General features: G+C 39.9%; 1 protein-coding gene across 1 annotated transcript in view; it reads right to left on the bottom strand.

Moving 5' to 3' along the window:
* The window catches only part of LOC309697354 (cadherin-4-like), a 255,100-nt gene that overhangs the window by 72,071 nt on the left and 155,459 nt on the right, over positions 1–27,570 (bottom strand). The window contains exons 4-5 of the mRNA XM_082519216.1: positions 18,112–18,338; positions 5,797–5,994 (exon numbers count right to left, since the gene is read on the bottom strand). Of these exons, the coding sequence (XP_082375342.1) occupies positions 5,797–5,994; positions 18,112–18,338 (425 nt within the window). The remainder of the gene's footprint in view (positions 1–5,796; positions 5,995–18,111; positions 18,339–27,570) is intronic.

Genomic DNA, 27,570 nt, shown 5'->3' with positions numbered 1-27,570 from the left:
ACAAGATGGAGTCCTGTTTTTCTGGCTTTGCTTTCCCTTCTCTTTGTTCAGGGATAAAGCCGAAATGCGACCAAACAAAACCCCAAACAATGAGCATATACAAAGGCAAGAGCGCAGCACATGCGCTTTACTGATCCTTTGTTTGCTTTCTGTGTAGGACAAGTAATTCTTCTCTGTGCCTGTGTATGCATCCGTATGTTTGTTTGTGATTGAATGTGTGTGTGTTTGTGAGCATATGTCTCGGCAGGAGGGAGGGAGCGAAGATGAAGGGGGAAGACTGGAGCGGTGCAGTGCTGGTGTTGGCCAGGTGGTGGGGTGGCAAGTGCCAGAAGGCTTCATTAGACTCAAGGGAAGAGGCTGTGAACAGCAGTTCTCCAGGAAATCTGTTAGACCTAAACACAGACATGCCTCTGATCCGGGTCTAGCCCTACAGTCCCTCTTTCTGTTTCCCTTCTCTCTCAGTCATATCCACCCATCTATTCGCCAGTGCAATTAGCTCCAGCTCACTTATACAATGAGGAACAGTCCCTACTTTTTGTCCCTCATTTTCTTTAAGATTCCTTTCTTTTTTCTGTCTGTTTTTCTGGTGGTGTTGTTGTTGTTGTTGCTGTGTCTGTTAGTGAAGCGGAGCAGTCATTAATCACTGGTAAATGTACGCAGAGAAAGCTGAGACACCTCGGGGGTGGGGTGCGATGGGGAGTTCTCTCATTCTGCTCGAAAAACGCTTCTCAACACGCTCCGTAGAGAGAGATGTAGAAAATGGAGCACAGGTGCTGCAGCGAGTGCAATAAACATAACCAGATGCACTGCAACACACAAATAATCTGATACAAATGTCAGTGTTTTGTCAGCGTTTAACTTACAGGGTCTAAATCTACTAGCAGGAAATAAATAGCTACAATAAATACTGAAACAAATGACAAATCAACTATGATGTCCAATAAAAGGCTTTCTGATCATATCGGTGACTGAAGACAAGAGTCCATCTGTTTGGCTTACTGTTCTCCTCGCTGCTCTTTCTCACCGTGGTATTCCTGTCAATATAATGTCTGTGGTTACTAAGGGATGCAACCGCACTTTATCGGAATATCTGGCTTCTTTGTCTGAACGAGAGCCAGCAGACAGAAAAATTTTCTTCCAAAGAAATATTATCCAATAAAAACAACAGTTTAGCTGAAATTGCACTCTTTTCACATCCCTGAGTCCAGCTCGCAAAATAAATGTCTTCTCTCTCAAAACAATATCTCCACTAAACAAAACACTAGAATATTACCCAGAGCTGTGGAGGTTAGAAAAGGATTGAAAAAGCAAGAGACGCTGAAAGGGGGAGAGAAGAGTGAGGACAAGGATAACTACAGACTGTCTTGGGGTGTGACCACATCTGCCCTGACACCGGCGATGTTGACGTTCTGATGCACGATTACTTGATTACATTCTCATCGCAGGCTTTTATTTCCTGACTCCATCTTTTGATCATATTTTGAAAAATGCTTTTTATTATGAGGCTGAGAGTTTAAAGACCTAAAACGGCAGCACTAAAGAAAAATGAGAGAAGTCCAACCAAAGGTGACAGTGCGTGCCACACCTCCATAGCGTGCTAATTCACACAAGCTGTCATTTCTCATTGTAGTCCACACAAATCCAGAACATGTCCAGGGAAAAAAAAGCAAAACAAAACCTCACTATTCCTTATTTGTGTCTACTATGTTAAAGCTCAAGTGTGGAAGTTTTCTATGCAAATTGACTGCCTTTACATTCATGCCTTTGTGATCCGAGTTCACAAAATGCTGATTAAGCCTATCAGCGACAAGTAAAAGATCTCTATTTCCCAGGAGCACGGTTTTAAATCTGCTGCCTGTGGTGACATCCCCACCCTGCCACCTCAACTGTGATGCGCTTTATGTCAGATAGGAATGATTGATTTGCTGGAGCTGAAGAGAGGAACAACTGTAGTGATAAAGGCAGTAAGGATAGCAACTTACAGTACAACAAAAGCTATGGTGAAAACGTCTACAAAGTATCTGATGAAAAAGAGAACAACCTTTTAAAAAAGGCCCACTATGTTTTAACACTAGTCAAGAATGCAGCAACAATATTTGTGTGATCACTGTCACTATCTGTACTGGCATTTATAAAGAAGTTTAAAATCTTAGTGACCAATGTCCATCAAACTGCAAATCACATCTTGACATACGCTTTCTTCTATGCACTTTAAGTAATATCTAATTCACATCCACTGACAATTTAGAAGCGCCAATCAACTTAACCTATGTCCTTAACCAGACAGCACAGTGGTGCGGAGGTTACCACCGTTGTCTCAGCACAAGAAGGTCCTGGGTTTAAAGCCACCAGCTGGTTCTCTCACTGCCTGTGTGTAGGTTCTCTCTGGGGACTCTGACTCCCCCTCACAGTCAAAATGCATGCATGTTAAGTTAATTGGTAATTCCTGGCCCTGGGTGTAAGTACCAATGGTTGTCTGTCTCTATGTGTTCAGGGTGCACCCTACTCTTTGCCCTATGGCAGCTGTGATAGGCTTCGGCCTGTTTGTGAGCCTGAATTGGATAAGTGGAAAAAAATAAATATCTTTTGACGAAAGAAGTCCAACAAGGCAGAACCACACAGAAAGGGCCAAGCTGACCAAGAGGGTCTAACCTAGGTGACAGCACCTGTCACTGGATCACTGCAGAGACTTCAGGTTTAAGATACTGGATAAAAAAATATTTCCATTGTGGTACTAAAACCTTGCCTGTCAGGCAACCAGCAACTCTGACAAAACCAGTGTTTATACTCTTTGCTATTTTCAACCGGAAGCAGTACAACAAAAAAACAAACAAACAACCCAAACCATTTCAGACATTTAATCATAAATGGTCTTACTCGTTATCTATGCTGTTGTTTCATCAGGGGTTTCTTCTTTTTTTAGCTGATGCTTGTTCTAATGGTGGGGTTAAGCAATTGTTGGGGCGAATAAGGGATTTGGGGGGAGTTGGGTGGTTACGCTGAGTCTTTATTTACCCAAGCAAAAAAAAAAAATCGATGCCACTCTGCTGTAGGAGAAGTGTGTGAATCAATGAAAGGTTTCAAAAAGCCCCTGTGAAAAATCAATGTCCCTTACATACTATTGATGGAAGTTTGGCCATAGAAGAAAGAAATGACAGAGAACACCTGTTTATTGTGAAAAATTACTCTGCTCGCTCTTTGTTATAGGCTTTTTGGATCTCTTTGTTTTGTCTAGAACAGTGCTAACAGTATTCCTGTATCCTTTCAATTGCTCTCTTTGCTAGCCTTCCATTTTATCCTTTTGTTACAAGTTATGCAGCGCTCATGCCCATTTGTTGTAAGGAAGCACTACTGGCCATTATCGGCAAAGGAAGAATAGCTACATTCAGTCTCACAACTCTGACACTAGAGGTTGATAAGGTCTAACATTCAACCACAGAGTGATATCATGTACACAACAACTTGATGTACAGTAGGGGAGTGCAGGGTTCTGAAGCCGTCATCTCAGCACAGCTATTAATAAAATTCAGTCAATAACATTCCACTGTCACTGCCTTGACTTTAGAGACCGATAGGAGAACAGTTCTGCCATAACTTTGCCTATGCAGTCAACATTTCCCTCGAGCCATGTCAGGCTGCGAGCTGCGAGGCCAATCAGTAGGGGCTCTGTCCTGACACCTGCCCAATCGTGTGCTAGCGTGATCAAAGTGACAGTGCTGTAGACCTGCAGAGATACAGGTGAGGGCTGCTGTCACCCCACCTGTCCAACTGATGGCAACTCGGCCAGGGCAGGGAGAAAAGTACTAGGATGGTCGGGAAGGCCACTGCCTGCATGTCACTCAGTGCTGCTTTGGATGACAGAACAACCCATTAAGGAAGAGACTGACTTCACAGACCATTAGAAGTAGCATCACACAGCCATAGTGCACAGAACACTGAGTAATGGTGCAACTGAAGGGCGACCGAAAGACTCCAAGCGCTGCTTCGAGACCTTTTTTTATTGAATAAAATATGCATTTTTGCTTCATTTTTTTGAAACAGAAACAGATGCATAAAAGCCCGAATTCTCAACAGAGGACAAAGTAGGTTATTAGAAAGGACTAAGCAGATAAATAAGTATGGCAAAATTATCCCCATGCCGTCCACCCCTGTGTCCTTGTTAAAATCTCTAGCTCTCAGTATGGCCTTTCCTGCCCTCCAGTCATCATTAAAGAGAAAGACGGGAGCTTGAGAGTCCAACAGAGGCATCAACACGCATCACTTCTCCTCTGCTCGAAACGCTCAGCTCTCAGCAATCCACTAGCCCCTGACGGACCTATTTACCGCACAAAGTGAATTGTGTTTGGCTGCAAACTATGCTTCCAAATGTTCCTTTGATACCCTCTCTCTCTTTCCCCCTCGCCATCTCCTCTGTCTCTCTCTGGTTCTGACCAGCTCATGGAAATAGAAGAACTGTCTGGCCAGTTTATTGCTGGTGTAGCACTACTCATGGGCTCAGCAGGCTCAGATGAGAAAGCCACACTGTGCCAGGCTGATGGGACACAGTCCAGCTGTAGAGGCACTCACTCCAAAACACAGACTTACAAACTCCTTCCTCTTTGACTTGATGTTTTTGTTTCACTATGGAAGAAAAAAAAAGTTTCCTTCAAGTAGCTCCCCAGGCTTTTCCCTGGGGACTGGATGAAACCCAGTTGAAAAACAAAGAACAGAAACAATAGGAAAAATCTGCTTCTTTTGCACAATTTTAAACCCCAAAGAGATAAACTATGAGAGTTTTGTAAACAGCAAGGAAAAGCTGATGGCTAGATATTCCAGATAAAGAGAGAAGGAAAGAAGCAGCAGCGAATAAAGCAGCAGTCTTGTGGAATGTTTTTTGATGAGTTACAGCGTGCACCGCAATCTTAAAGTCAAGAGCTTGCCTATGAGCGAGTCAAACCACACATTCTGTTGTGACAGAATCCCTGAATTTTAAACCTCCTGCAACTCAAGCCTTTGCACAGCAAGTTAAACATTTATTTATTAATTTATTCGACAGGTGTGCGGGCTCAGCCTCTAACCTTCGACATGCAGCACTTATATATAGCATGTAATTACAGCCTTATCAAAAAAGCAAAGGTTTTACAGAAATAAATTTTCCATCTGTAATTGTTGATGAATTCTGATTTTGAATGCTAAACAAAGACATGGTTATACACTCTTCATGTTTTTCTGCTGCTTCTTTATTTACAGGAAGTTCTAAACCAATAAACTAATGTGCCTATTAGGGCACAGAAGAAAAGAAATACTGTTCTACTCTTTTGACTTTGAGAATGGCAGGATTTCATGCTTTCTTCTCATATCAAACAAGAGGCTTCACTAAAACTTCTGTGACAAATTGCATTGTTATACAGTTATAAAAATAGAACTGAACCTTAAGCAACCTTTCTGAAATAACCTGATAAAGGAAAGAAAAGATGCATAAAAAAGGAATAAACAATCATTAGCTTCACTGTGACCCTATGGGACCTCACACTGTGCAAGAGTTTGCTGTTTAGGTGTCTAAGGGGAAAACTTCTCAGGGTCAATCAGGGCTGTTTAAATACCGTAAGGCATTGTGGCTGTAGCTGCATCAGGGGAACACAGCATAATCATCTGCAAGGATGTGGCAAACAAACTAGTTATGCTAATGTATTTCTGTTATTTATCACCATCCATTATACATATCCCAATCAGCCTTACTTGTTAAATGCCCTCAAGAAATCCCAGCTGTAAATTAAGAACACATCAGCGACGCGGCCAATCAGATCTGTCACTTACGCTGACAAGCATCTGAGGGAACGGTCCTCGAGAATTTTCAGCCACATTGATTGGTGGGATTACCCAGTCCCTCTTCTGTCTTCGTAGACCCTTGGTGATGTTGCGACCGGACCCTGGGAACATGATGACAGGAGGTGGTGTTTGTACCGCCTCCTTCTTCTCTTTTCTCCCAGCAACTTTCTTTTCATTCTCTGTGACCTTAAAGACAGAACAACAAGGTTTTACTTAGGATGCTACAATAGTAATTGATGTCATGCTAAAAGACAAAGCACAATTTTGCAGATAAAAGACATTTTTATAGGTTTAGCATATTTATTTTATATCTCTGTGAACTTTGAAATCTTTTATTATCTCTTCACTAAGAAAATGTCAAGGCTTTTTTAGCAGTTAGCTGTATGTCAAACCACTTTCTTGGGTACCAGCTTTTGAGAGCTTGCTGTAGCTGCAATGATCAATCATCACCTTAAAAAAAACATCAAACTCATCAGCTAAGATGGCAGTTGTCACTGTCACCTGTTTGTTTTTTTTAAATATAAAAACAAGTATTACATATAAGGAGGTATCTACTCTTTGTCCTTTAACTAGTATTTCTGCAGAGAAATCTGAAGTTGCTATGGAAACAAAGTGCACAATGCAATGATTTTGAAAGATCTAATGGACCCAGTCAGACACAAGATCATTCATCCATTCATTTCATCATTCGCCAAATCAGTCCTTCACTTGGGCAAAAAACAAGTCTTTTTGCAAGTAATTGGAGTTTTGGCAGCTTGGATAAAGAAAAAAGAAGTCAACCAAAAACCTTTTTGCAACTAAAAAATTTAACACAATAATTGTATATACAGTTGGGGAAATATTTTAAGGTTGAACAGTCTAATTTTTATCGTGGTTTTATTTTAATTTATAGAGACAGAATGTGAAAAAAAATCCAGAATAAACAGATTATATAAAAGTTGCATGTCATGGAGTGAAATAAGGATTTGATGCACTTCAACCCAACCAGAATTCTGGCTCTCAAAAACTGTCTCTATGCCCGTGTGGTGCACATAACATTCAAGCACACAATCAATTACAGACACTCCTGATCTCAGCTTGTTATGTGTATAAAGCACACCCGTCGACAGAATCAATTTCATCTATTCCCACCTCTCCAACGCAATGGGCAAGATCAAAGAGTTGTCAAAGAATGTCAGGGACAAGACTGTAGACTTACACGAGGCTGGAACAGGCTACGAGACTGTAACCAAGAAGCTGGTGAGAAAGTGACAACTGTTGGTGCGATTATTTGGAAATGGAAGAAATATAAAATGGACATCAGTTGCCCTCAGTCTGGAGCTCCATGCAAGATCTTGCCTCGTAAGGGGATGAAGATCACGAAAAGGTGACGGGGTGCAGCGTAAAACTATATAGGAGTTTGTTAATGATCAAAAGGCACTACAGTCCTCAAGAACACCACTGGTAACACACTACGCTGTAATGGACTGAAATCTGCAAATCTGCTTGATAACGCACATGACATGATATTGAGTATCTAAATGATTTAGAGAATGTTTTGGAGAATGTGCTGCGTCAGATGAAACCAAAATCAAGCTTTTTGGCAACTCAACCTGCTATGTGTTGAGGAAGAGAAATGCATACTATTCCCACAGTCAAGAACATTGGTGGAAACATTAAGCTTTGAGGCTATGTTTCTCCTAAGGGTACATGATGACTTTAATGCACCGAGGGTCCAATGCAGTGTAAAATCTTGGATAAGAACTTCCTTCCTTTAGCCAGAAGACTGAACATGGGTTGTGAATAGGTCTTCAAAACATAACACCAAGGCAAAGAGCGGCTAAGGACGCAAATTAAAGTCATGGAATGGCCTAGCGAGTCTCCAGATCTCAATCCTATGGAAAATCTGTGGAGGGAGCTATAAGTTGCCAAACAGCAGCCAAGAAACTAAAAGGATTTAGAAAGCCAAGGAAAGTGACAAAACCCCTCGTCAGATGTGTGCAAACCAGGTGACCAACTACAAGCAGCGTCTTACTGTGCTTGCTAACAAATATTCAGTTATTATTTGCTTGGAGAACAAATACTTATTTCAATCAATGCTATATAAATCAATTTTTGGTTGATATTCGGTATTTCCACTGACTGTTCATTTCTTTGTAAGTGAACAAACTTACGAATTCAGCAGGGTTTCAAAAAATGTTTTCCCCAGTGTATTAGTAAGAAAAAAAGCAAAAATAAGTGAGAAAGAAACGGAGTCTTTCTAACGCTTCACAAAACTCAATGGAAATACCAGCAGTACAATTCGCTGGCAGACCACATGAAAATTTCATGTGCCAAATGGTGTGTAAATTTACCTTAATGCACCAAACTTGCTTTAAATTCAGAGCATTAGCAGATTTTCTGCAAAAGCTTTCCAACAATTTGTCCTTTTTACAATACTGCGTGCAATTCTACAAGCCTAATTTCAAAATTTGGAATGCTGTGTTAAATAAAGATAACACAAAAGAATGCTATAATTTGCAAGTCATAAAAGTCATTTAATGGAAAATGGCACAAAAAGAACATTATGATTATTGTTATAAATGTGCACTGAGACTTTATTTTTCTTTTTAGAAAAAATAAATGCATTTTAAATTTAATGACAGTAATATGCACCCATGATACATATTGTTGATAAGTACTTTTCTCTTCTCAAACAAATGATATGTTTATACTCAGTACAATTCTCACTTTAGTTATGTGCACACGAATTACTCCAGAAAATCTCTCATTTTTAACCAAGACACATAGGAGCAATAACAATGATATAGCAATTGTAAAAGACTATGGCTCTTAAAACATGTAAACATTTCTTATCAGAAGAACGCCATATGAGAAACACTTTGTGTCATCATGCGTAGACTCAAGCAGGACAGAGGTGATGTTAATTCTGTGCGAGTATGTATGTGCATATATTTAAAAGAAACCATAAACTTCATACCTTTTGTCATTTACACCAGGCATAAAAAGCCTATTAACAGAAAGCGTGTCTGGAGTTGGATTTACAGCCTCTTTCAACAGACAATGACAGCTGAGTCACAGACACACACCTCAATCAAACAGTATGCACCCATCATACACTTTTCTCACACCATCCCTATAGGCACAGAGAAATGACCACCACAAAACTGTCTTTTTGAAAGATGCTCAAATAAGGAACTCAAATGTGAAAGGAACCCATTTTCAATCTCCTAAAGAACATTAACTCATCCATGAGTCAGAACAGCAACATCAAATGCTGGAGTTATGACAGACATCAAATAAGTAATGTCTGTGTTGAAATACTGCAAACCACATGACTGTGAACAGACAATGAACAGAGTGTACAAAAATTTGCTTTATTGCAGATCCTTCCAAGATGAGCTAAAACAAGCAAAAATCGTTGAAATTACAGTAGTAGAACCTTTAGTGTGACACCTGATTCCCTTCATTATCAAATATATTATTCCTTCTGTTAAAGTATATTGCTTTATACATACACGATTTATCTCTAAAGCTACAGTTTAGAGCCCATCATCTGCAAGTTTACAGCTTCGTGTTTACTGTTCCAGTGGCAAAAGGTAATATTAAAGTGATACTATCTGCAGAGTTGTTCGACGGTAAGTTTACCAACACAGCTCAGGGTTACAAGATAGTAAAACATGTCAAGAATTCAGTCACGAACATCATAGCTGAAGCTATGCATCACTTGCACTCTGTCTCAATCACAGTCCCTTGAGCTATCCCTAGCTTTCGTGCTCCCCTCTGCCCTCTTCTTGCAGTGTTATTGTTTTTCTCTGTCTCCCCCTAGTCAGTAGGTACTGACAGCTTGTCTCAATAACATGGATTCCTCAAGCACTGGGCTGTGTTAGGCTGATGGTGCACCAGCAGGTGAAACAGCTGCACAAAACTTTACTAACCAAACACTCACACCAGCAGACAGCAAGAAATTTGTAGTTCATGTCTTTGTTATGTCTCCTCCAGGATCACTAATTGAGGCAAGTAAATCAACTTTCATTTGTACAGGGTAGCCCATACCTAGCAGTTCCCCCATTTAAATGCACAGTGTGCAAAAACTGAAATTATAAAAGAGATATAAACAGGACAAACATATGGAGAAAGTACAATCATGTCATCTGCACATCTGTGATGTGAATCTCCCACAACATTTATTCAACTGTTACACCACTACCAGCAGTTTGAACAGTTAATACAAGGCAGGATGGATTTGTGTTTTCATATTGTTTATGCCAAATTTTGACCCCACCCATCCAAATGTCTCCATAGAAACTGAGACTGTAAAGAAAAAAAAAATTGGCAACATTTTCCAATCTTATGTCATCCCACTCTGATGAAATGCATCCTTAGATTCTTGTTTCTTCTACTGCTGTTGCCCCTGTACTTCAAGTTTGATGTGTTGTTGTCTTCATACCGTAGTTTCAGTAAGTGTTTATTTGAGTTATTGTTGCCTTCCTATCAGCACTCTGGCCATTTCCTTTGACTTTTGGCATGAACAAAATATTTACAACTAGAGAACTGCTCACTAGATATTTTCTCTTTTTTGGACCATTCTCTGTAAAAGTTAGAGATAGTTGTGCCAAAAAAGCTCAGTTTCTTGGCAGTTTTTGAAACACTCAGACCAGCCGATGCTATGCTTAAAGTCACTTGATCACCTTTGTTTCCCATTTTGCTTGCTATGTCTAAATGCCTAAATGAATTCCAGCCCTGTGATTGGCTGATTTGATATTTGCATTACTGAACAGGTGAACAGGTGTGTCTAACAAAGTGACCAATATTTTGGATATATCTAACTAGTGGTTAATAATTTTGCATTTAAAATATGGAAATAAATATGTTACAGTGTGTACATGTGAGCATGTGTGATGGGAGGGAGTATAAAAAATCCAGCATCATAGACTCATTTGTAAAAATAAACAAATAACTAAGTAAAGAACAGGTTCAGTTACATTGTATTTCCATTAAAGGTGATTAGTGCCGTTTATCTTTCTTCGAGTTTTTCGATTGCTGTTACTTCTGTGAAATGTGTAGCTTTACAGTTCCTCCCCAGCAGCTGACATTTGAGAATAAAAATAAAATACAACACAGAAGCAGTCTACAGTGTTGGAAGATGGCAATGGCTTCTGGCACATATTGAAAGTTGAAGGTCCTGTATGATGCAGTCTATAAAAAGTGTTTTTCTTTGTCTCTGTTTGTTCTTGCCTGGTCAAGGTCCCTCAGAGGGTTGGCTTGTATCTGCCAGCGGAAACAATGCTTTCAAGGCTGACTTCATTAGATGGACGCCCAAGAAAAAAGCTTTTAAGGCTGCTTTAAAGAAAATGTGTCAAGCAACCTGGCATATGGTGTGTATGTGTTTGTGTGGGTGGGTAGGGATGTGGGGTGTGGAGGAGCATGGGCTTAGGTGTCATGTTCAGTTTCATCAACCAAGTGCTGTACTTCAGACATCTTGGACTGTGAAATCCAGGGCACTTTAAGTAATAGTGCAAAAGGAGAGATTTTTAAACAGGTAAAGGATTACGGTAGGTGAGGAGACCACATTCACATTCAAAGAAAGACTGGATTTGCTGCTCCACATGGCCATATGCAATAAATATTTAATGTACCATCCACAAAATTACTGCTCTTAAGGGTTCTGCATTGGTAGATTTTTACCACTTTTGTAGAAAGACTTTAAACTTAAAAAGGCCAATATTATAATAATATTTAATAATATTTCCCATAGCTCCCATAGCTCTGTTTTTGGTTTCCAACGTTTGCTCCTGCTGGCTTAAAAATGTAAGAGAACAGGAAGCAAAACAAACCCACAGACGTCATATTTCCACTGCTTATCTCTACTTTATTATATTCCATGAAAGCTTAAGTTGTGAAACAATGCCTTACAAACCCGCTGTAAGCTGTGGACAGGAATAAGCCTCACGTGTGATTTGTCCCTAGAAGTTGGCAGTCCAGCAACAGCTAGCTTAGTTTATAGTCAGTTCTAGTAATTTAGATGAAATTGCCCATTAAGTAACGCAGAGGGAAAGGTGCTCTTATGAATTTTAGAGGAAAGTTTTTTAAGCCTGAAGTTCAGCACCACATCATATGTACCCTAAATAATTAATTGAAACAATTAAGTAGGTACAAATAATTATACAGAAGCAAAAAAAAAAAAGACTATGACTGTGGGAGGGTTCCACTCACTGTTGTTTATTTCAGTCTTCTAAGAGCACAACAACAGTAAAATCTGTCTATCATCTTTGGATCTTGTAGGGCAAGAACTAGCTCAGTCAGCAAATTAACAAATCAAACCACCCTCCATGCTGTGCAGCAGTCTGTTGTCCATACTGGGATCCATTCCCGAGTGAGCAAAGTTCAGCAGCACTTTAGACCTCAGCATGCCACTGTACTCTTGCCATGGGCCCAGAACAGACAGCTGAGGCAGCAAAGTGGAGCTCTCCATTGCATCCCCAGCGACATCCCATCACTGCCACACTTTTCCCATACAAAAAACAAAAACAAAAAAAGTCCAAATGAAACAGTGATCTTCTTTACAACATTGCGTCAGTTCTTTGAGGTCTGCAGGCATTCATTTATACACAGCTCTAAGGTTAATTCTAAGGCCTCACCGCAGCATTTCAATCAGGTTGATGTTTGAACTTTGGCTGAAACACTTCTGTTATTGATTTGCAACTCTGCTTGAGACCATTGTCCTTTTTCATTACCCAGTTTTGGCCAAGCTTTAGTTTTAGGACAGATGTTGTAACATTTGACAATACTTTACTGTACAGATGAGTTGATCATCGACTCAGTGATTATAAGGTCCTGAGCATTATAGCCAAACATTTTCACTTTGGTCTCATCTGTCCATGGAAAGGACATTGTTTCAGAAATCTTTCAAACAAGCCATACTTGTTCAGTCTTTTTTTAATTATACAACCAAAAACTTTAAGATTTACCATGCTAACTGATTCTTGTAGAGTCTGAGATGTAACGTTTGGATGTTTTTGCAAATTCTTTTAGTACTGCATGGTCTGACCTTGTGGTGAATCTGCTGGGATGTGATGTCCACTTCTGGGAAGATCGTAGCACTTTACTGGTTTGAATTCTCCAAACCAGTAAACTGCCAAAATTTAGATTTTTCAAGAGGTGATCACACTTGTGGATGATCAGTTAATGAACTGCATGTCATTATCAGCACCTGCCTGCTACATCCCCCCCTTAATTTCTATGGAGAGAGTCCTACGAAAGCTTATTTTTTCATGATTGATTTTGTGTGTTTCAAAATAACACTTTAGTACTGTTTTGAAAAGGCTTGAAAAAAATAACTTTAAATTAAATGTACATTAAAATTGTTGCAAATGCAATAACAATGACAATATTAATATTGTATTCAGCTTTTCGATTAGAATGGAAAGACATCCTCACTTGGAACATTATTTTGTGTCTGTTAGCCAATAACAGCATGAATAAATAAAGAAAATAATCAGAAACAAATGTCATCTGCTAAGGAGCACAACAGGAGCCCATCTGCTCCTGTTAATACAAATAGCCCTGCAGCCCCTTCAGATATCACAGTTAAGGTGTTTTTATAAGAATTTTAAAGACGAATTATTTCCAAAATAACAAGAAAAGACAATATGGAAAATTATATCGGTATTCAGTCATAATATTTTAGAGAAATCTGTAAGCCTCCTTTGTTCTCCACCAAATCCAGATAGTAATCGTCAGTTCTATTTCATGATTTCGATATTCAATAAATTGCTGTAAACACGAACTGAAAAACACTAAAACTAAATTGCTGTCTTTATGCTCATGGATAATGGATAAATGTATATTGAGCTTTTTGCTAAAAACACCAGGCGTTGGAAACATTGCTGATGTGTAAGTGGTGTATACAATCAAACACACACGCAAAATAAAAGGGCCAATTTAAAAAAAAAAATACTAAATGTGGTAAAGTTTCTAATTATTTCAAGGTAAAGCACAACCTCCATGACTTACCTTTTAATAGTATGCCTTAATGTCATAAAAAAAACAGCATCACAACCCTCATCATTTTAAAAACCTTACTGTGCAAGATTGTGTAATCCAATCAAAGATCTGACCTGTTGATTACATTAGATGCCACTAAAGTGTATAGATGACTTTAATATGAATAAAATACAGTTCAAACAACTATTCTAATAGATAATCAAATGTAGTGGAATATCATAAAATATTCAGTGCATATTCAGACATAAAATGAGTAAAAACTGAGTAAACTGTGAACCTATGCCAGCAGTTCAGTTATATATGAATTAGTTAAATATGACTGTGTTTAAATTCTCGCCATCTAAAGTTGCCAGTTTAGGAACTGAAGCATTTGCTATTTTGACCAACAGGGGTGCTACAGTACAACCCACTGCACTGGAACTGACAAAAATCCTGATCATCCTTGATCAGCTTGTGCTCATTCTCAGAGTCAGAAAAGAAAGAACCAGCAGTCTCCCCTCCTCCTCTTGTACTGTGTCACCCATCTGCACAAGAGGCAGACTAGTCCTAACAAATTTTACCATGTTCTGTTTCCTGCACTGTGCGGTTTGGGGAAACTTGAGCATGACTAGGGTATCAGTCACGGTTTTCTGTCTCATCTGCCGGCCAAAATAGTTTTCTGCCAGAAACTCAGTGTGGTCCTTTGCATTCAGTCCATATTCAAGAAACTAATGTCTGCTAAGCATAACGTGCCTTTGTGCACAAACCCAGTTTGTGCACACGAGCATGAGCGAAATGAGACAGATGTGAGTTAGGCCCGGATAAATGCATTCTTTTTCTTCAGAGAGAGGAAAGCTTCATGGGGTTGACTGCAGGGGATGGCTGCCCCACATCCCACCAGTGCAGTGAGGGGAGGCAGAGGTGGAACAAGACATGTTTGGGATGGATTGAAGGAGATGAGGAGTCAGTTGTCAGAAGCAGATGTGACCCCCCTCACCTCCCTCTGCCTAAATAAGTCATGCTCTAAATCCTTTTATCTACACATGCTAACAGGTACTAGTGAGTTCCCTGAGGAGAAATGTAGAGAGAAAAACATGCACAACAAGAAAAAAACCATAAAAACGTAGAGACACAGAGGCAAAGATCTCTGCCTGCCACTGCAGCAAAAGGCTTAAGCAGGTTTTTCTTTCACCGTGGTATAATTCTGATCAAACTTCAACTCCGATTCTCTCTTTCTTACTCATATTCACATAGAAAAATTACAGGATGGTGATGCAACAGATTTAGAAAAATAGGAAAAGCAGAGATATGTGATCACTTATTCAAACTCTTATGAAAGACGGAGGAAAAGGAGCAACAGCAAACTGGAGTTAGACTTTTTAAAGACAGCTTTATAGATTCTAGAGATTTTGTTATTTTTCTTAATACAACACAGACGGGGCACACATTCTCTGGCATGCAACCCTGCACAGATTAAACCTTTAGGTGCCAAGCGAAGACACAAGCACACATAGAGCATACGCAGCAATGAAAATTTAACGCAAAATTAGCATAATACACACTTGATCCAACATAATCTCCCACAATAAAATAACATTCTTGCACACATGCTTATGCACAGTAATGCTATGTGAACAGGAGTCACTGAGTGTGAAATGGATGCCCCCCAATCCTCGACCAAGCTCCCCCCCACCCACAGCCCTGGTGCCATCAGCCTTAGCCAGCTGGCGGTGGTCCCAGCACTTCCCCTCCACGCCACTGCCTCCCCATAACCCTGCATGCTTTGATATCAGCCAGCCCCTGGCTACCCAGACATCTGGAAGTTATTATTCAACAGAGCACACCACAAAGCACCATTTCCATAATGAAACATCACATTTTGTTTTAGCGCCCTGCTTTCTCCTGCTGTCCTCATACATGTTTGTTACAACTTGTAGCATATTTCTGACCTCTGACCATCTTGTTTGATTGCTTGTCTATTCTTTGCTCCTCGGGATATACATATTAATTGACTCAGTGGAAAATTACGTTTAAAAATGCATTCATTTGACCTTTGACACTTTAGTACTGAAACTCAGTCGAGTGAAAAAGCCAGCATTAACTATAAAAGAGCGTAATTAAAGATCAACCTATTCAGAGCCAGAACAATACACACTCTTCAACTCATTCCCAATAACTACCAGCAGATATCCCACTCTCTGTTTGGCTCTGTGAATTTATGACTGACATATTGCCATTGCTTCCATTTTCTAGCATTGCACATGACTACCGTCTGATTGTTAGCATAATGGAAATGTTTCACTGCTTTTATTTTCATCACAACAATGATTGGCTAAAAGTTTCTGACCAGCCAGGGACCAGAATTGTCTGATTCTCATTCTTGCAGCGAGCAGCTCCCTTTCATGCAGGAGTAGAGGCAAAAAAGTTGTGCACACCTTTCAAAGCCACATGCTAGCGATAAATTATCGTTAGCGTGGAAGTTCCTCACAGAGAGTGAGGGCACAACGTTTGGCAATGTGCCAACAGTTTGTAACAGTAAACCTAATCAAACTCTTTAACGACCTCCGTTATGGTGAACGTGGACATTTTAAAGAAGCGAATAAATGGAAAGTGTCTAAAACTAAAGCTATTCACAACTCTGAGCCCGAATCAAATGGGAAAACGAGAAAAGGGTCAATGTCCTGTTATGTGGTGTTAGAAACATCGAGGAAAATGATCTTACTACCTGATAATTGTTTTCTTATATAAATCTATTGCACCTGCTTTTGATTGATAAAGTAAAATATATAAAATAAACTCGGGGTGTACAGCAACTCATTTTCAGTTAATTATTTGCACTTCCTTCCAGGAGCATAGATCTTTATTTTCATTTGTTTCAGCTGTTGCCAGAGAAAATCATATATTGCATTGAGAAAAAGTCGAATTTTGCTACTATATGCCAGATACAGTTACAAGTTTTAGAAAGAAAACTGATTTTGGCAGGTCATACTTGGGGAAAAATCAGAAATTTTAATTGGGCAAGAAAATTATAATCAGTGCACCAATAATATGCATTTTTTATATAGCTATGATAGAATTTCCTGATAGTGAAAGCCTGTTCTAAACATTGACAAGATGACACTGACACTGACAATCACTGGGGAACTTTTAGGCTCATATGCATTTGCACTTTTACATGCAGGGCAGATTTTAGCCTGCTTTATTAGAGAAAACCTGCAGAAATAATAGCCAGCTTGGTAGACTGGAAGTTGAAAATTGAAGGCCAGAAATTGGCATTTCTCCCTCTCTCTCAGTGGTCACTGTTTCTGTGCACAGTTCCTTCCAAAAATAAGTGCAATGAGCAAACTCAAAATAAAGGTAAAGTTGAATCATTTTTATCCAATCCATGCACAAGTTGGAGCAGATTATGTATTTGTGTTTGCGAATCTGATGACGTCAGCTGTGCAGTCTGAACCATCAGAGCTGATTTGTGCTGTGGAAAGATCTGATTCACCGGTAAAGTGGCCGTTTAGAGGTTTTTCAGTGAAGAAAGCGGCAGAAAACAGCTAAAGTACATTTAGTTTGTTGCAAAAACCAAAATAATGAGCTCAAAGAAGTTATAATCAGGTGGAACTTCCCTGTGGTAACAGAAAGGTAACACCTTTCTCATTAGAGTCCATCTATAACAAGCACGAGTGTCTTCAACATTTTAGTGTTTTTATTTGACTGGCAGATAATGGCTGCTTCTTACCAAAAACGAGAACTGTCTACTGAGTAAAAACGAATCCTTGGCAGCCTTTTTTCCATTTTTTTTTAAGTGAGTGAGATTTGATCTGTTCCGGAATTTACTTTCCAATAACTTATGTGAGATGTGCACTTAGTTAATGAACACAGGCCCCTGTTTTTGCCTAATGTAAATAACACTTGGGGTGATATTGGCTCTCAGAGCTGGCCTTGTGGTACCATAGTCATGGGGACAGTTAGGCTCATACTGCTCAGTCTCTGTCTCTGACCTCTGACAGCTTTTAAATAGAAAAGGAAGAGACAAGAACCCCTGGGATACCCAAGGCACAGGATGTTTTCCAATAACAGCTTATGGCTGAGGGGAATCTTACTCTCCCCCTGTGGCAGTCTGATTCTATCACTTTTAACTGTGTGGCACTGCTACTTCTTTCTGCTCCACCCCCTCTCTCCCCTTCTCTGAAACCCCAAGGAGTTTTGACCTGATTCTTGGCTGTTACTATCACCAGACCACTGGAGAAAATGTGATAGGAAAAAGAAACTCTGGAACGATAATTGAAATTTGAAGCATGATATTTCTGTGTGTCTGTGCTCGAGCTCATAAAATCTGAAACTCACCTCATTTTCAGTTTGTTGGGATGATGGTAGGTCAATCAGTGCCAACTGCACCATAGTCTCCCAGACATGTGTGTGCGGACCACTTGCTGTCAGTTTCAACTGGACAGGTTCATCTAGGTTGGCTCCCTCTCGTTGGGCAAAGATGGATCCATCTGTCCGCACGCCAAAGAGGGGGTTGCTGCTCTGGAAGACCACACCTTCATTTCCCATGCAGTCGTCAAACTTCACTGGAGACACACAAAAAGAGAGGATTTGAATTCACTATTCATCACAGTTGTAGAAACTAAGAAGCAAAACAGGTACAAACACTGGCAAGCATGAAGTTGAAACTGCTTTCCTAACTCACAAAAACATATCTAAACATAGCGTACCTGCAGTACTTGCATCTCATTAGGAGGAACATGACAAACTGGCTACTCTTAAGGAAGATTATTTAGCCTAGTCCGACACTGGTGTTTCTCACCATTTAGTCTCTATTAATAATAAGGTCAAGCAGTCACTATGATTAGACTCCTGAGGATTATTGTATGCAGATGCATGCCTCTTTATCCTGTAAATGTAGAGGTGAAACATGACAATGACAAGAAGCTGTAACTGAATTTGATAAAGATGCATGTAAAGATGTCTGCTAGTTTATTGTTAGACTTACAAAGAAGAATACAGCATACATAAGGACAACAAACAAAAATCTTCTGTCTTCTATATTTAATCTGCTCATATAGTCAGTTTTTTGACAAAGACTATGCTTTTGGCTTTAGTTGTACTTCTTCTCTTTCTCCAATTATAAACTGAAGGCACATACAACATATAGAAAGTGCTGTGGAGTATGCTACATCATTATCTTACTCTAATGTACAGTAACTGCTGAATGAGGATTTAAATAGTTTCTCCTTCTATATGGCTTGGCTTGATAGCATATTTCACAGACTCCTGCAAATCACAGGGTTTGCATTGCTTCAATAGTTTTTCTAAGGCCGGTTTCCATTAGAGAATACAGTGTAAGCGTGTGGAGAAAACTAACAACCTGACCTGAGTGTTATGTAATTTTTGTAGCCGTTATAAATAAAAATATTTTTGCAGTGCAGTTAGCACTTCTTATTTGCTCCTTCTTTCCCTGACAAAATCAACATCTTTCCAAATATTGATTAAACCTATGATTCAGTTTAACCAATTAGGCAAAAAGATTAAAGGAAGCTTACGCTACACAGAAAGTATTGCACTGAGACGGGAAACACAAACCGTAATGTAATCTGAGGGATGTTAACGCAGAAAGCCTCTAGAGGTTTGTGTCCTTCATATTCTGTTAAATTAAGATGGCACCATAAACCTGTTCACCATGGAGCTTTCAGAGTTGCCTGGACACTCTTGTGTTTGCTCTCTAATGAAATTCTTGCGCAGTTCATAACAGGATGAGTCACTAGCGAGCACAGCCCATACCAGTCTCTCGTTCTCACTTCCTTTCTCCCTCGCAGCACCTGTAGCCTTCCCACTCAGGGATTAGAGTCCAGATAACATATCAAGGAAACCTTAAGCTGAATGCCATTACTCACAGATTTCTCATGGCTTTCTCTCTCCCCCAAACCACTACAACAGCTGAAACAAGGTTTCTATTACAGGGTGTAAACTATGATTAAATCCAGCTTTTTTGTGCTGTCTAGCCCTAAAAACACCTGTGATCATGCCAGTTTCCTCCTCTCTAAGGATGTTCAGATGGCCACTCAGAGCTCAGTCAGAGGGAATAGCCTCTAAACGATACTGTCCACAGAGTGTATCAGGAGCTGCACAAGAGTCCTGGTGTAGACAGAAAAAGGCAGGATATAGAAGATGGATTACATCAATACAAGAGGTAACAAAGCCTTGGATCATGGATATCATCAGACCATTGCTCTCTTTGTATTGCCGAACAACCCCCACCCCTCCCTAAAAGCCTTGCTTGTCTTTTCAGTTTATCTCATTCACTTTTCTCTTTTTGTCCAACCCTGTGTCATTTCTACTCTACCATCATTTTTTGCAGATTTCCAAAGATTACATCTGGGGGTTGGGGGATGGGGATGATAACAAACACACCAGTTGGCAAACATGTGTCTGTGCAAACAGAGTTTTGGAACACTGCCTGAATATATTAACAATGAGGAGAAGTCAAAAATCTAATTCAAAGCATGCTTTATTATATTTCTAAGTGCTTGTATCTGTGAAGCATTCGAACACCTGAAAAAAACACAAGCAGCAGGTGGTCTGTTGCCCCTTCTCTCTGTGTCCTCCAATTATTGTCTCTTCTCTCTATAAACTAGGCACACAGCCAGCAGTGCAGCCATATTGCAGTTATGGCTGGCACAGGCCTGTAGGCTTATACTTTACACTAAGAAAAGGGATAATCAGCAAGGGGTGCTTCAAGCCATATTAAAGAAAGCATGCACTTCTGTAGCACTTAAAAGGCATTCGCTATCAAAAATAAATTTTGAATGTATCAGTCTTCATTTTAGGCATGATCACAGACATCAAAAGAAGATTGTTATTTCCATATGTAGGCATTTATATTTGGCATTATGGCTCTGTCCTGGAACCTCGCTATCTTTGCATCAAGAGAGCCAGCAAAACAAGAGGAAGCATCGGTGACAAAAGATCTGACACTGACTAACTCAGACACAGCATGATAGAAGGAGCCGTGGCGGAGATGTGTTGCAAAGTGGCTTGCAGAGGTTCAAGAAACATACAGTGGGGCAAAAAAGTATTTAGTCAGCCACCGATTGTGCAAGTTCCCCCACTTAAAATGATGACAGAGGTCAGTAATTTGCACCAGAGGTACACTTCAACTGTGAGAGACAGAATGTGAAAAAAAAATCCATGAATCCACATGGTAGGATTTGTAAAGAATTTATTTGTAAATCAGGGTGGAAAATAAGTATTTGGTCAATAACAAAAATACAACTCAATACTTTGTAACATAACCTTTGTTGGCAATAACAGAGGTCAAACGTTTACTATAGGTCTTTACCAGGTTTGCACACACAGTAGCTGGTATTTTGGCCCATTCCTCCATGCAGATCTTCTCGAGAGCAGTGATGTTTTGGGGCTGTCGCCGAGCAACACGGACTTTCAACTCCCGCCACAGATTTTCTATGGGGTTGAGGTCTGGAGACTGGCTAGGCCACTCCAGGACTTTCAAATGCTTCTTACGGAGCCACTCCTTTGTTGCCCGGGCGGTGTGTTTTGGATCATTGTCATGTTGGAAGACCCAGCCTCGTTTCATCTTCAAAGTTCTCACTGATGGAAGGAGGTTTTGGCTCAAAATCTCACGATACATGGCCCCATTCATTCTGTCCTTAACACGGATCAGTCGTCCTGTCCCCTTGGCAGAAAAACAGCCCCATAGCATGATGTTTCCACCCCCATGCTTCACAGTAGGTATGGTGTTCTTGGGATGCAACTCAGTATTCTTCTTCCTCCAAACACGACGAGTTGAGTTTATACCAAAAAGTTCTACTTTGGTTTCATCTGACCACATGACATTCTCCCAATCCTCTGCTGTATCATCCATGTGCTCTCTGGCAAACTTCAGACGGGCCTGGACATGCACTGGCTTCAGCAGCGGAACACGTCTGGCACTGCGGGATTTGATTCCCTGCCGTTGTAGTGTGTTACTGATGGTGACCTTTGTTACTTTGGTCCCAGCTCTCTGCAGGTCATTCACCAGGTCCCCCCGTGTGGTTCTGGGATCTTTGCTCACCGTTCTCATGATCATTTTGACCCCACGGGATGAGATCTTGCGTGGAGCCCCAGATCGAGGGAGATTTTCAGTGGTCTTGTATGTCTTCCATTTTCTGATGATTGCTCCCACAGTTGATTTTTTTCACACCAAGCTGCTTGCCTATTGTAGATTCACTCTTCCCAGTCTGGTGCAGGTCTACAATACTTTTCCTGGTGTCCTTCGAAAGCTCTTTGGTCTTGGCCATGGCGGCGTTTGGAGTCTGACTGTTTGAGGCTGTGGACAGGTGTCTTTTATACAGATGATGAGTTCAAACAGGTGCCATTCATACAGGTAACGAGTGGGGGACAGAAAAGCTTCTTACAGAAGACGTTACAGGTCTGTGAGAGCCAGAGATCTTCCTTGTTTGAGGTGACCAAATACTTATTTTCCACCCTGATTTACGAATAAATTCTTTACAAATCCTACCATGTGAATTCATGGATTTTTTTCACATTCTGTCTCTCACAGTTGAAGTGTACCTCTGGTGCAAATTACTGACCTCTGTCATCATTTTAAGTGGGGGAACTTGCACAATCGGTGGCTGACTAAATACTTTTTTGCCCCACTGTAACAAGCTAAATCAACCCAGTTAGTGTTTTCTATGTGAGATTGGCCAGCTGGATGCTTAAAAGGTCATCAGCTAAGCCCTGGTGTTGAGATCAGCTGATCTGCCGAGACTGTGACTGACTGGACATTAAATAACTTAACCATGCTATGATGATTTTTTTAATGTGAAAGTAAGAAAATATTTGTAAACATCTTTTGCATGGTCTGACAGTGATGCTGAAATAATGGGTTCACTTCACACCAAATCGTAGTCAACTAATGCGGTAAGGCTAGAAAACAGGGTTAGATAATATCATAATCTGTCTAGTTTACATATCATGTTTTTTGTCTGTTTACCAGTAAATATCTATATGAATGAATGAATGAATTATTAATTAATCAACCCACCCACAATTACTTCACAGTGGGCCATCTGTCTCCATCTCAACTCCTTCTCACAAACATCTTGTTAAGTCCAGATCTTAATTTCCTAATGTTTTAAAAGCAACAACACCTGAATGCTATAAACCGTCTCAGAAATTCATGTTCAGTAAAATCAGTAAGGTATGTAGTAATAGTAGTGCATGTGCTGTCAGAGTAAATCATTCCTATGCATGTGTAAGCCTGCATTTTCTCAGTGTTGGCATGTCTTAGCAATGACAAGCCAAACTAACTACACCCATACCCATTTGGAAATAGAGTGACAGGGTGTGGATAGAGTACCCAGAGGGACTTGTTCTTGCACCAGTTAAGAAACGACAGTGCCAATTTTACCCCTCCATCAACATACGCATGCTCACACACACACACGGACCTCCATAGCATAGCTCCTCTTTCACTCACTTGGGTCAATACCGCTATAAAAGAGATTATAAAAATTGGCCAGCAACAAAGCACTGAAGCCCAACGGCACAGTGCTACACATTAACAAGTCGTCTAAAGCGGTAGGCTCCGTTTGAGCATTGATCTGGCAAATAAGACAGACACCCCAGTGCGTCTGTCTTAAACAGCCAACACAGCACTTCTTCACCGTCTAGTCGATGTGTACAGTCAACCCCTGAAATGTTACAAATTCTACCATGCTCAGTGCGTTCCAACACAGGAAAGGAATATAATCATTGATTTCTCCATTATGATAGGGTGAAAGACAGTAAATGGAGCTTTGTGCGTTGCTTGGTTGTTATCACCATCCAACCCACCCCACTACCACCCCGCCCCCCTTTCTAATTAAAGTTTCCATCTCACTCCAATAACACAAGGACAAGGAGGAGAGAAACACAAAAAAAGAGATGTGACCTTCTTGTGGTGTTCTATGGACAGCCTGGCAGGAAGTAGCTGACAAGTGTTGAAAGGGAAGTGAGAAAGGGATGGAGTCAGGGGACAGGGAGAAAGCTGAGGAGTGACAATAAGAAGGTGAGAGGGGAGGGGAGAAGGGAAGGATGAAGAATGTGTAGAGGTGGCAATAACTGTGACAGTGAAATTAACTGTGCAGGAAAAACATGGAAATGAAAAAAAAGCAAACGTAAGTATGGTATATAAAAGCTGCACTGGATGCCACGCAGTTGAAGAAACGAAACCACATGTCTAAAATGGCGATGAGGAAGAAAAAGAGTAAGAACTTGGAGGTAAGGTGGAGCTGGAAACTGGGGAGGGCAGTGGATGGAGGCCTGCACTGGGCTCCTGGCTCAGTGAACTAGATCCCCGTTACACACCCACATTGGAATGGATGGGATGCTCAGATGGCTGTTTAAACAGGTTAATTGGGCTGGCCTCTCGAGAGATCGGGACAGATGGATCAATGGATAGAATGAAAGAAGAGAGAAAGAGAGAGTGAACATGAGACAAAGAGAGAGCAATGGAGCTCAGAAATATAGAAAAGAGGTTGGATGAAGAGATGAGATGAGTCTGGCCGCTGATCACAGTCTCCACGGGGAGTATGCAGTCTAATCAGAGTAGAGTGGGGCTGTACAGTGGGCTTGGCCCTCAGTGGCTGACTAAACAGAGCCAGGTCCACTGTCCACTACTGATAAATTATAAAAAGAGGACAAACTTGTGATAGAAGGCTGTTTAAAGCTATGTTAGAAGCCCATCAGGGAGACTGATTCACTGATGCCAATCATGGACAGTGGCTCATCTCTCTATTCTTCACAATAACCTTCAAAAGGATGATGGTAGTGACCAACGCCTACTATAAAAAATGCTCACAGTGCACAAGCAGTCAAAAATAAAGAGAGTATGCACTGGACACAGACTCAAACTGTGTTGTACCATTCAGAAAAAATGCTGACAGAAAACATCAAACTAAAAATGTTCAAAGTTTTTTTTTTTATTATTATTTATGAAAAGAAATAGATGATGAACACACAGTACAAAGAACAAGTGAATAATTACTCAAAACTGGCTGCTACTTATCAATCAAAAATTCATCAAAGCAAACCTGGTTGTATTAATGAATCATTCCAAACCCGCTTGTGTTGGTTCAGTAATCTGGCTGTTTCACGCTTTTAGTGCATTTTATGTACATAAGCACCTGAGGAATTCACAGAATGAAGTGCAGTCATATTTAGCGACTATAGCAAATTCAAAAACACTGAGTGAGACTATTTCACTCATAAACTCCTACAAAGAAAGAGACTGTCTTTGGTTGGGAGGACGTACATATTTTCAAGGGAAAAAAATCTTTTGCGTTAAAATCAGTATATATAGAGTAGTGTTGATTCTGTATGAAAATGAGGGGGGAAAAAGTGAACTTCCATTCTTTTAATTTCCATTTCGAACACTGAGATGGGTTCTCATTTTAAATTTCAGTCATGCAACTTTGTTGTTTCTCTTAACTTTCCAAGCCTTGCTTATACAGACCACAGTTCCACTGCATCAAACTGTCTACCATAAAGTGAATGTAGAGTTTTGGGTGTCCTGATATGGATGGCCTGTGGTGTCTTGTGTAAAATTAAGCAGCTTTACTCTGTGTTTTGTTTGGTTGAACACTGATACACTTTACTTCACCGCTACGCTTTCTCTGAGTGAAAATCCAAAATGTCAGCATGAGATATTAGGCTGTAGACAGAGCTTTACCCCGAAACACCTCTTCTGTTTTTGCTGTTAAATTTTAACTGAAAGAACGAGGGAGGGCTTACATGAAAGGGAGGACAAAAACACAGCGTTTAATACAATGCTAAAAATATCATTAAAAAAAGGGTCATCCTAGGTGAAATATGATTAAAAGCAGTACAAAAAAATGAAATAAATAAAATGTTAAATGGTAACCATATTAGACACTGTAAATCCGAAGTTTAACGGTTTAAATATATATATATGTATGTTCATTTTGAATCTGCTCAACACTCTGTAAGAGGCTGCATGGACAAACTGTTCATAATGGCATGGGGGAGCATTAGTGTGAGTGTGCTGTGAGTACATTTGTGAGGGTAGCACTAATGCTGAATTACATATAGAGCATTTTGAGCAATATATTCAGCCAATCAAAGGGTGCCTTTTTCAGGTCAGGCATGTTTCATGTAAGAAAGATAATGCAAAATATTATCATGCACAATTTACATCACTGTCACCTGTTGCCAACATCTGAAAGGGAAAATAACACTCATAAATCTCGAGCAGCAGGGTTACGGTTAGATCTTTATGAAGCAATTGCAGGAAAAGATTTAACTTTCACTATAACAGTAGGTGGTTTCCTTCATTACCAAATGGTTACAGTGTGATGCAACACAGTGGTAAAAACATCAAACTGAATATGAAGAGTTAAAAAAAACAACTAAACAAACCCCCCCAAACCAAAAAAACAACAACTCTCAGGTCATCATTGTGTCTCTTTGCTGTTGTTCTAATATTTTACTTTTTATAATTAACATATAGTTTGAATTATACGTTTCTTTTAGCTTTATACAGCATCCAAACTTTCTAGATAACAAGGTTATGTGACTATGATATGGATATATGCGAATAGGGATGCACACTGCAGAGTAAATTTGTCACACAGCGAGGAGGGGAAAGCTTTTCTGTCAGGAAAGGTTAAACACCAATTAAAAGCGGCTGTGCATGGGCAGTTTGATGCTGTTTATGCATGTTATTTAGCTGACTTGTTTTTCAGTATGGTTTATGAAAAACGTCTTGCAATAAAGTATAGTCAATTTCCTATAAATACTTCATTTGGATGAAAGTGGCCCTTTCTGCATATGTTTTGCTTGAAGCCAAAATTCACGATGAATGAGTCCAAGAAAAATATATCATAAAATAAATTAACTGTTCTCCTTGACCATCTAAACTAGCCCCTTTTCCTGTTCAGCAGTTTTCAGAGAAACTGCTGGATGGCTAATCAAGGGAGTGCTGCTGCCACTGTAGCTGGTTAGTCATGGAAAGCATTCAAGTAATGCTAACAGGCTGATCTGAGCTGCTGGAGACTTGGTTTGCACACTCCTGACTGATTACAGACTGAAAAAGTGAGAATATATTTGCCCTAGTTCGATTTTGTCTATCAAATTTGCACTTTCTGATTTACAGTGTATAGATGAACAATCAACTTCATATAGTTCAGGGCCGTAGTGAGGGTTATGTTTTGAGGGCTTAGTTAATATTTTGCTAAATTATAGAGGAGAGAACTTTTAGTAAAACTGCCTCTATGATGCAGACTTTAACAAAGGGGGTTATTATTTATAATTGTGCGAAGGTTCTACATATATCTTGAGGGTTCTTCTGATTTGTACTATGCCAGCATATTATGCTAAAGTGAATATTTGCTTAGACTAATAAATCAGTAATGCACAAGGACACATTTACATACACATATTTACAGAGATAGCAACCACAAAGACATTGTTTTTGACTAATCAACATCTCTCTAATGACTGATTAGTATTCCTGTACACTGGCACAGAAGTGCTTGATTAGCCTTTAGCAATTCTCAGGCATCTCTCCCAGCAAGGGAAAGTAACTAAACAGTTTCTTGACCTGCTATGAGAACTCCAAACAATCACAGTGTGTTGCTGCTTGTACAACTAAAAAAAAAATGAAGAGACAAAATATATATGGGAACGCACAATAAATAAAATGGCTTCCACAGAAAAAGCAATATTTCAAAATCCACAACATGTCTTGTAGTTAAAAAGATAAGGCTACGTCTCAAGTGTACATTTCTCTATAATGAAAAA

The sequence above is a fragment of the Aulonocara stuartgranti genome, assembly GCF_965226115.1.
Source record: "Aulonocara stuartgranti genome assembly, chromosome: 20".
NCBI classification, from domain to species: domain Eukaryota; kingdom Metazoa; phylum Chordata; class Actinopteri; order Cichliformes; family Cichlidae; genus Aulonocara; species Aulonocara stuartgranti.
This window is presented reverse-complemented; position numbering and strand designations above follow the sequence as displayed.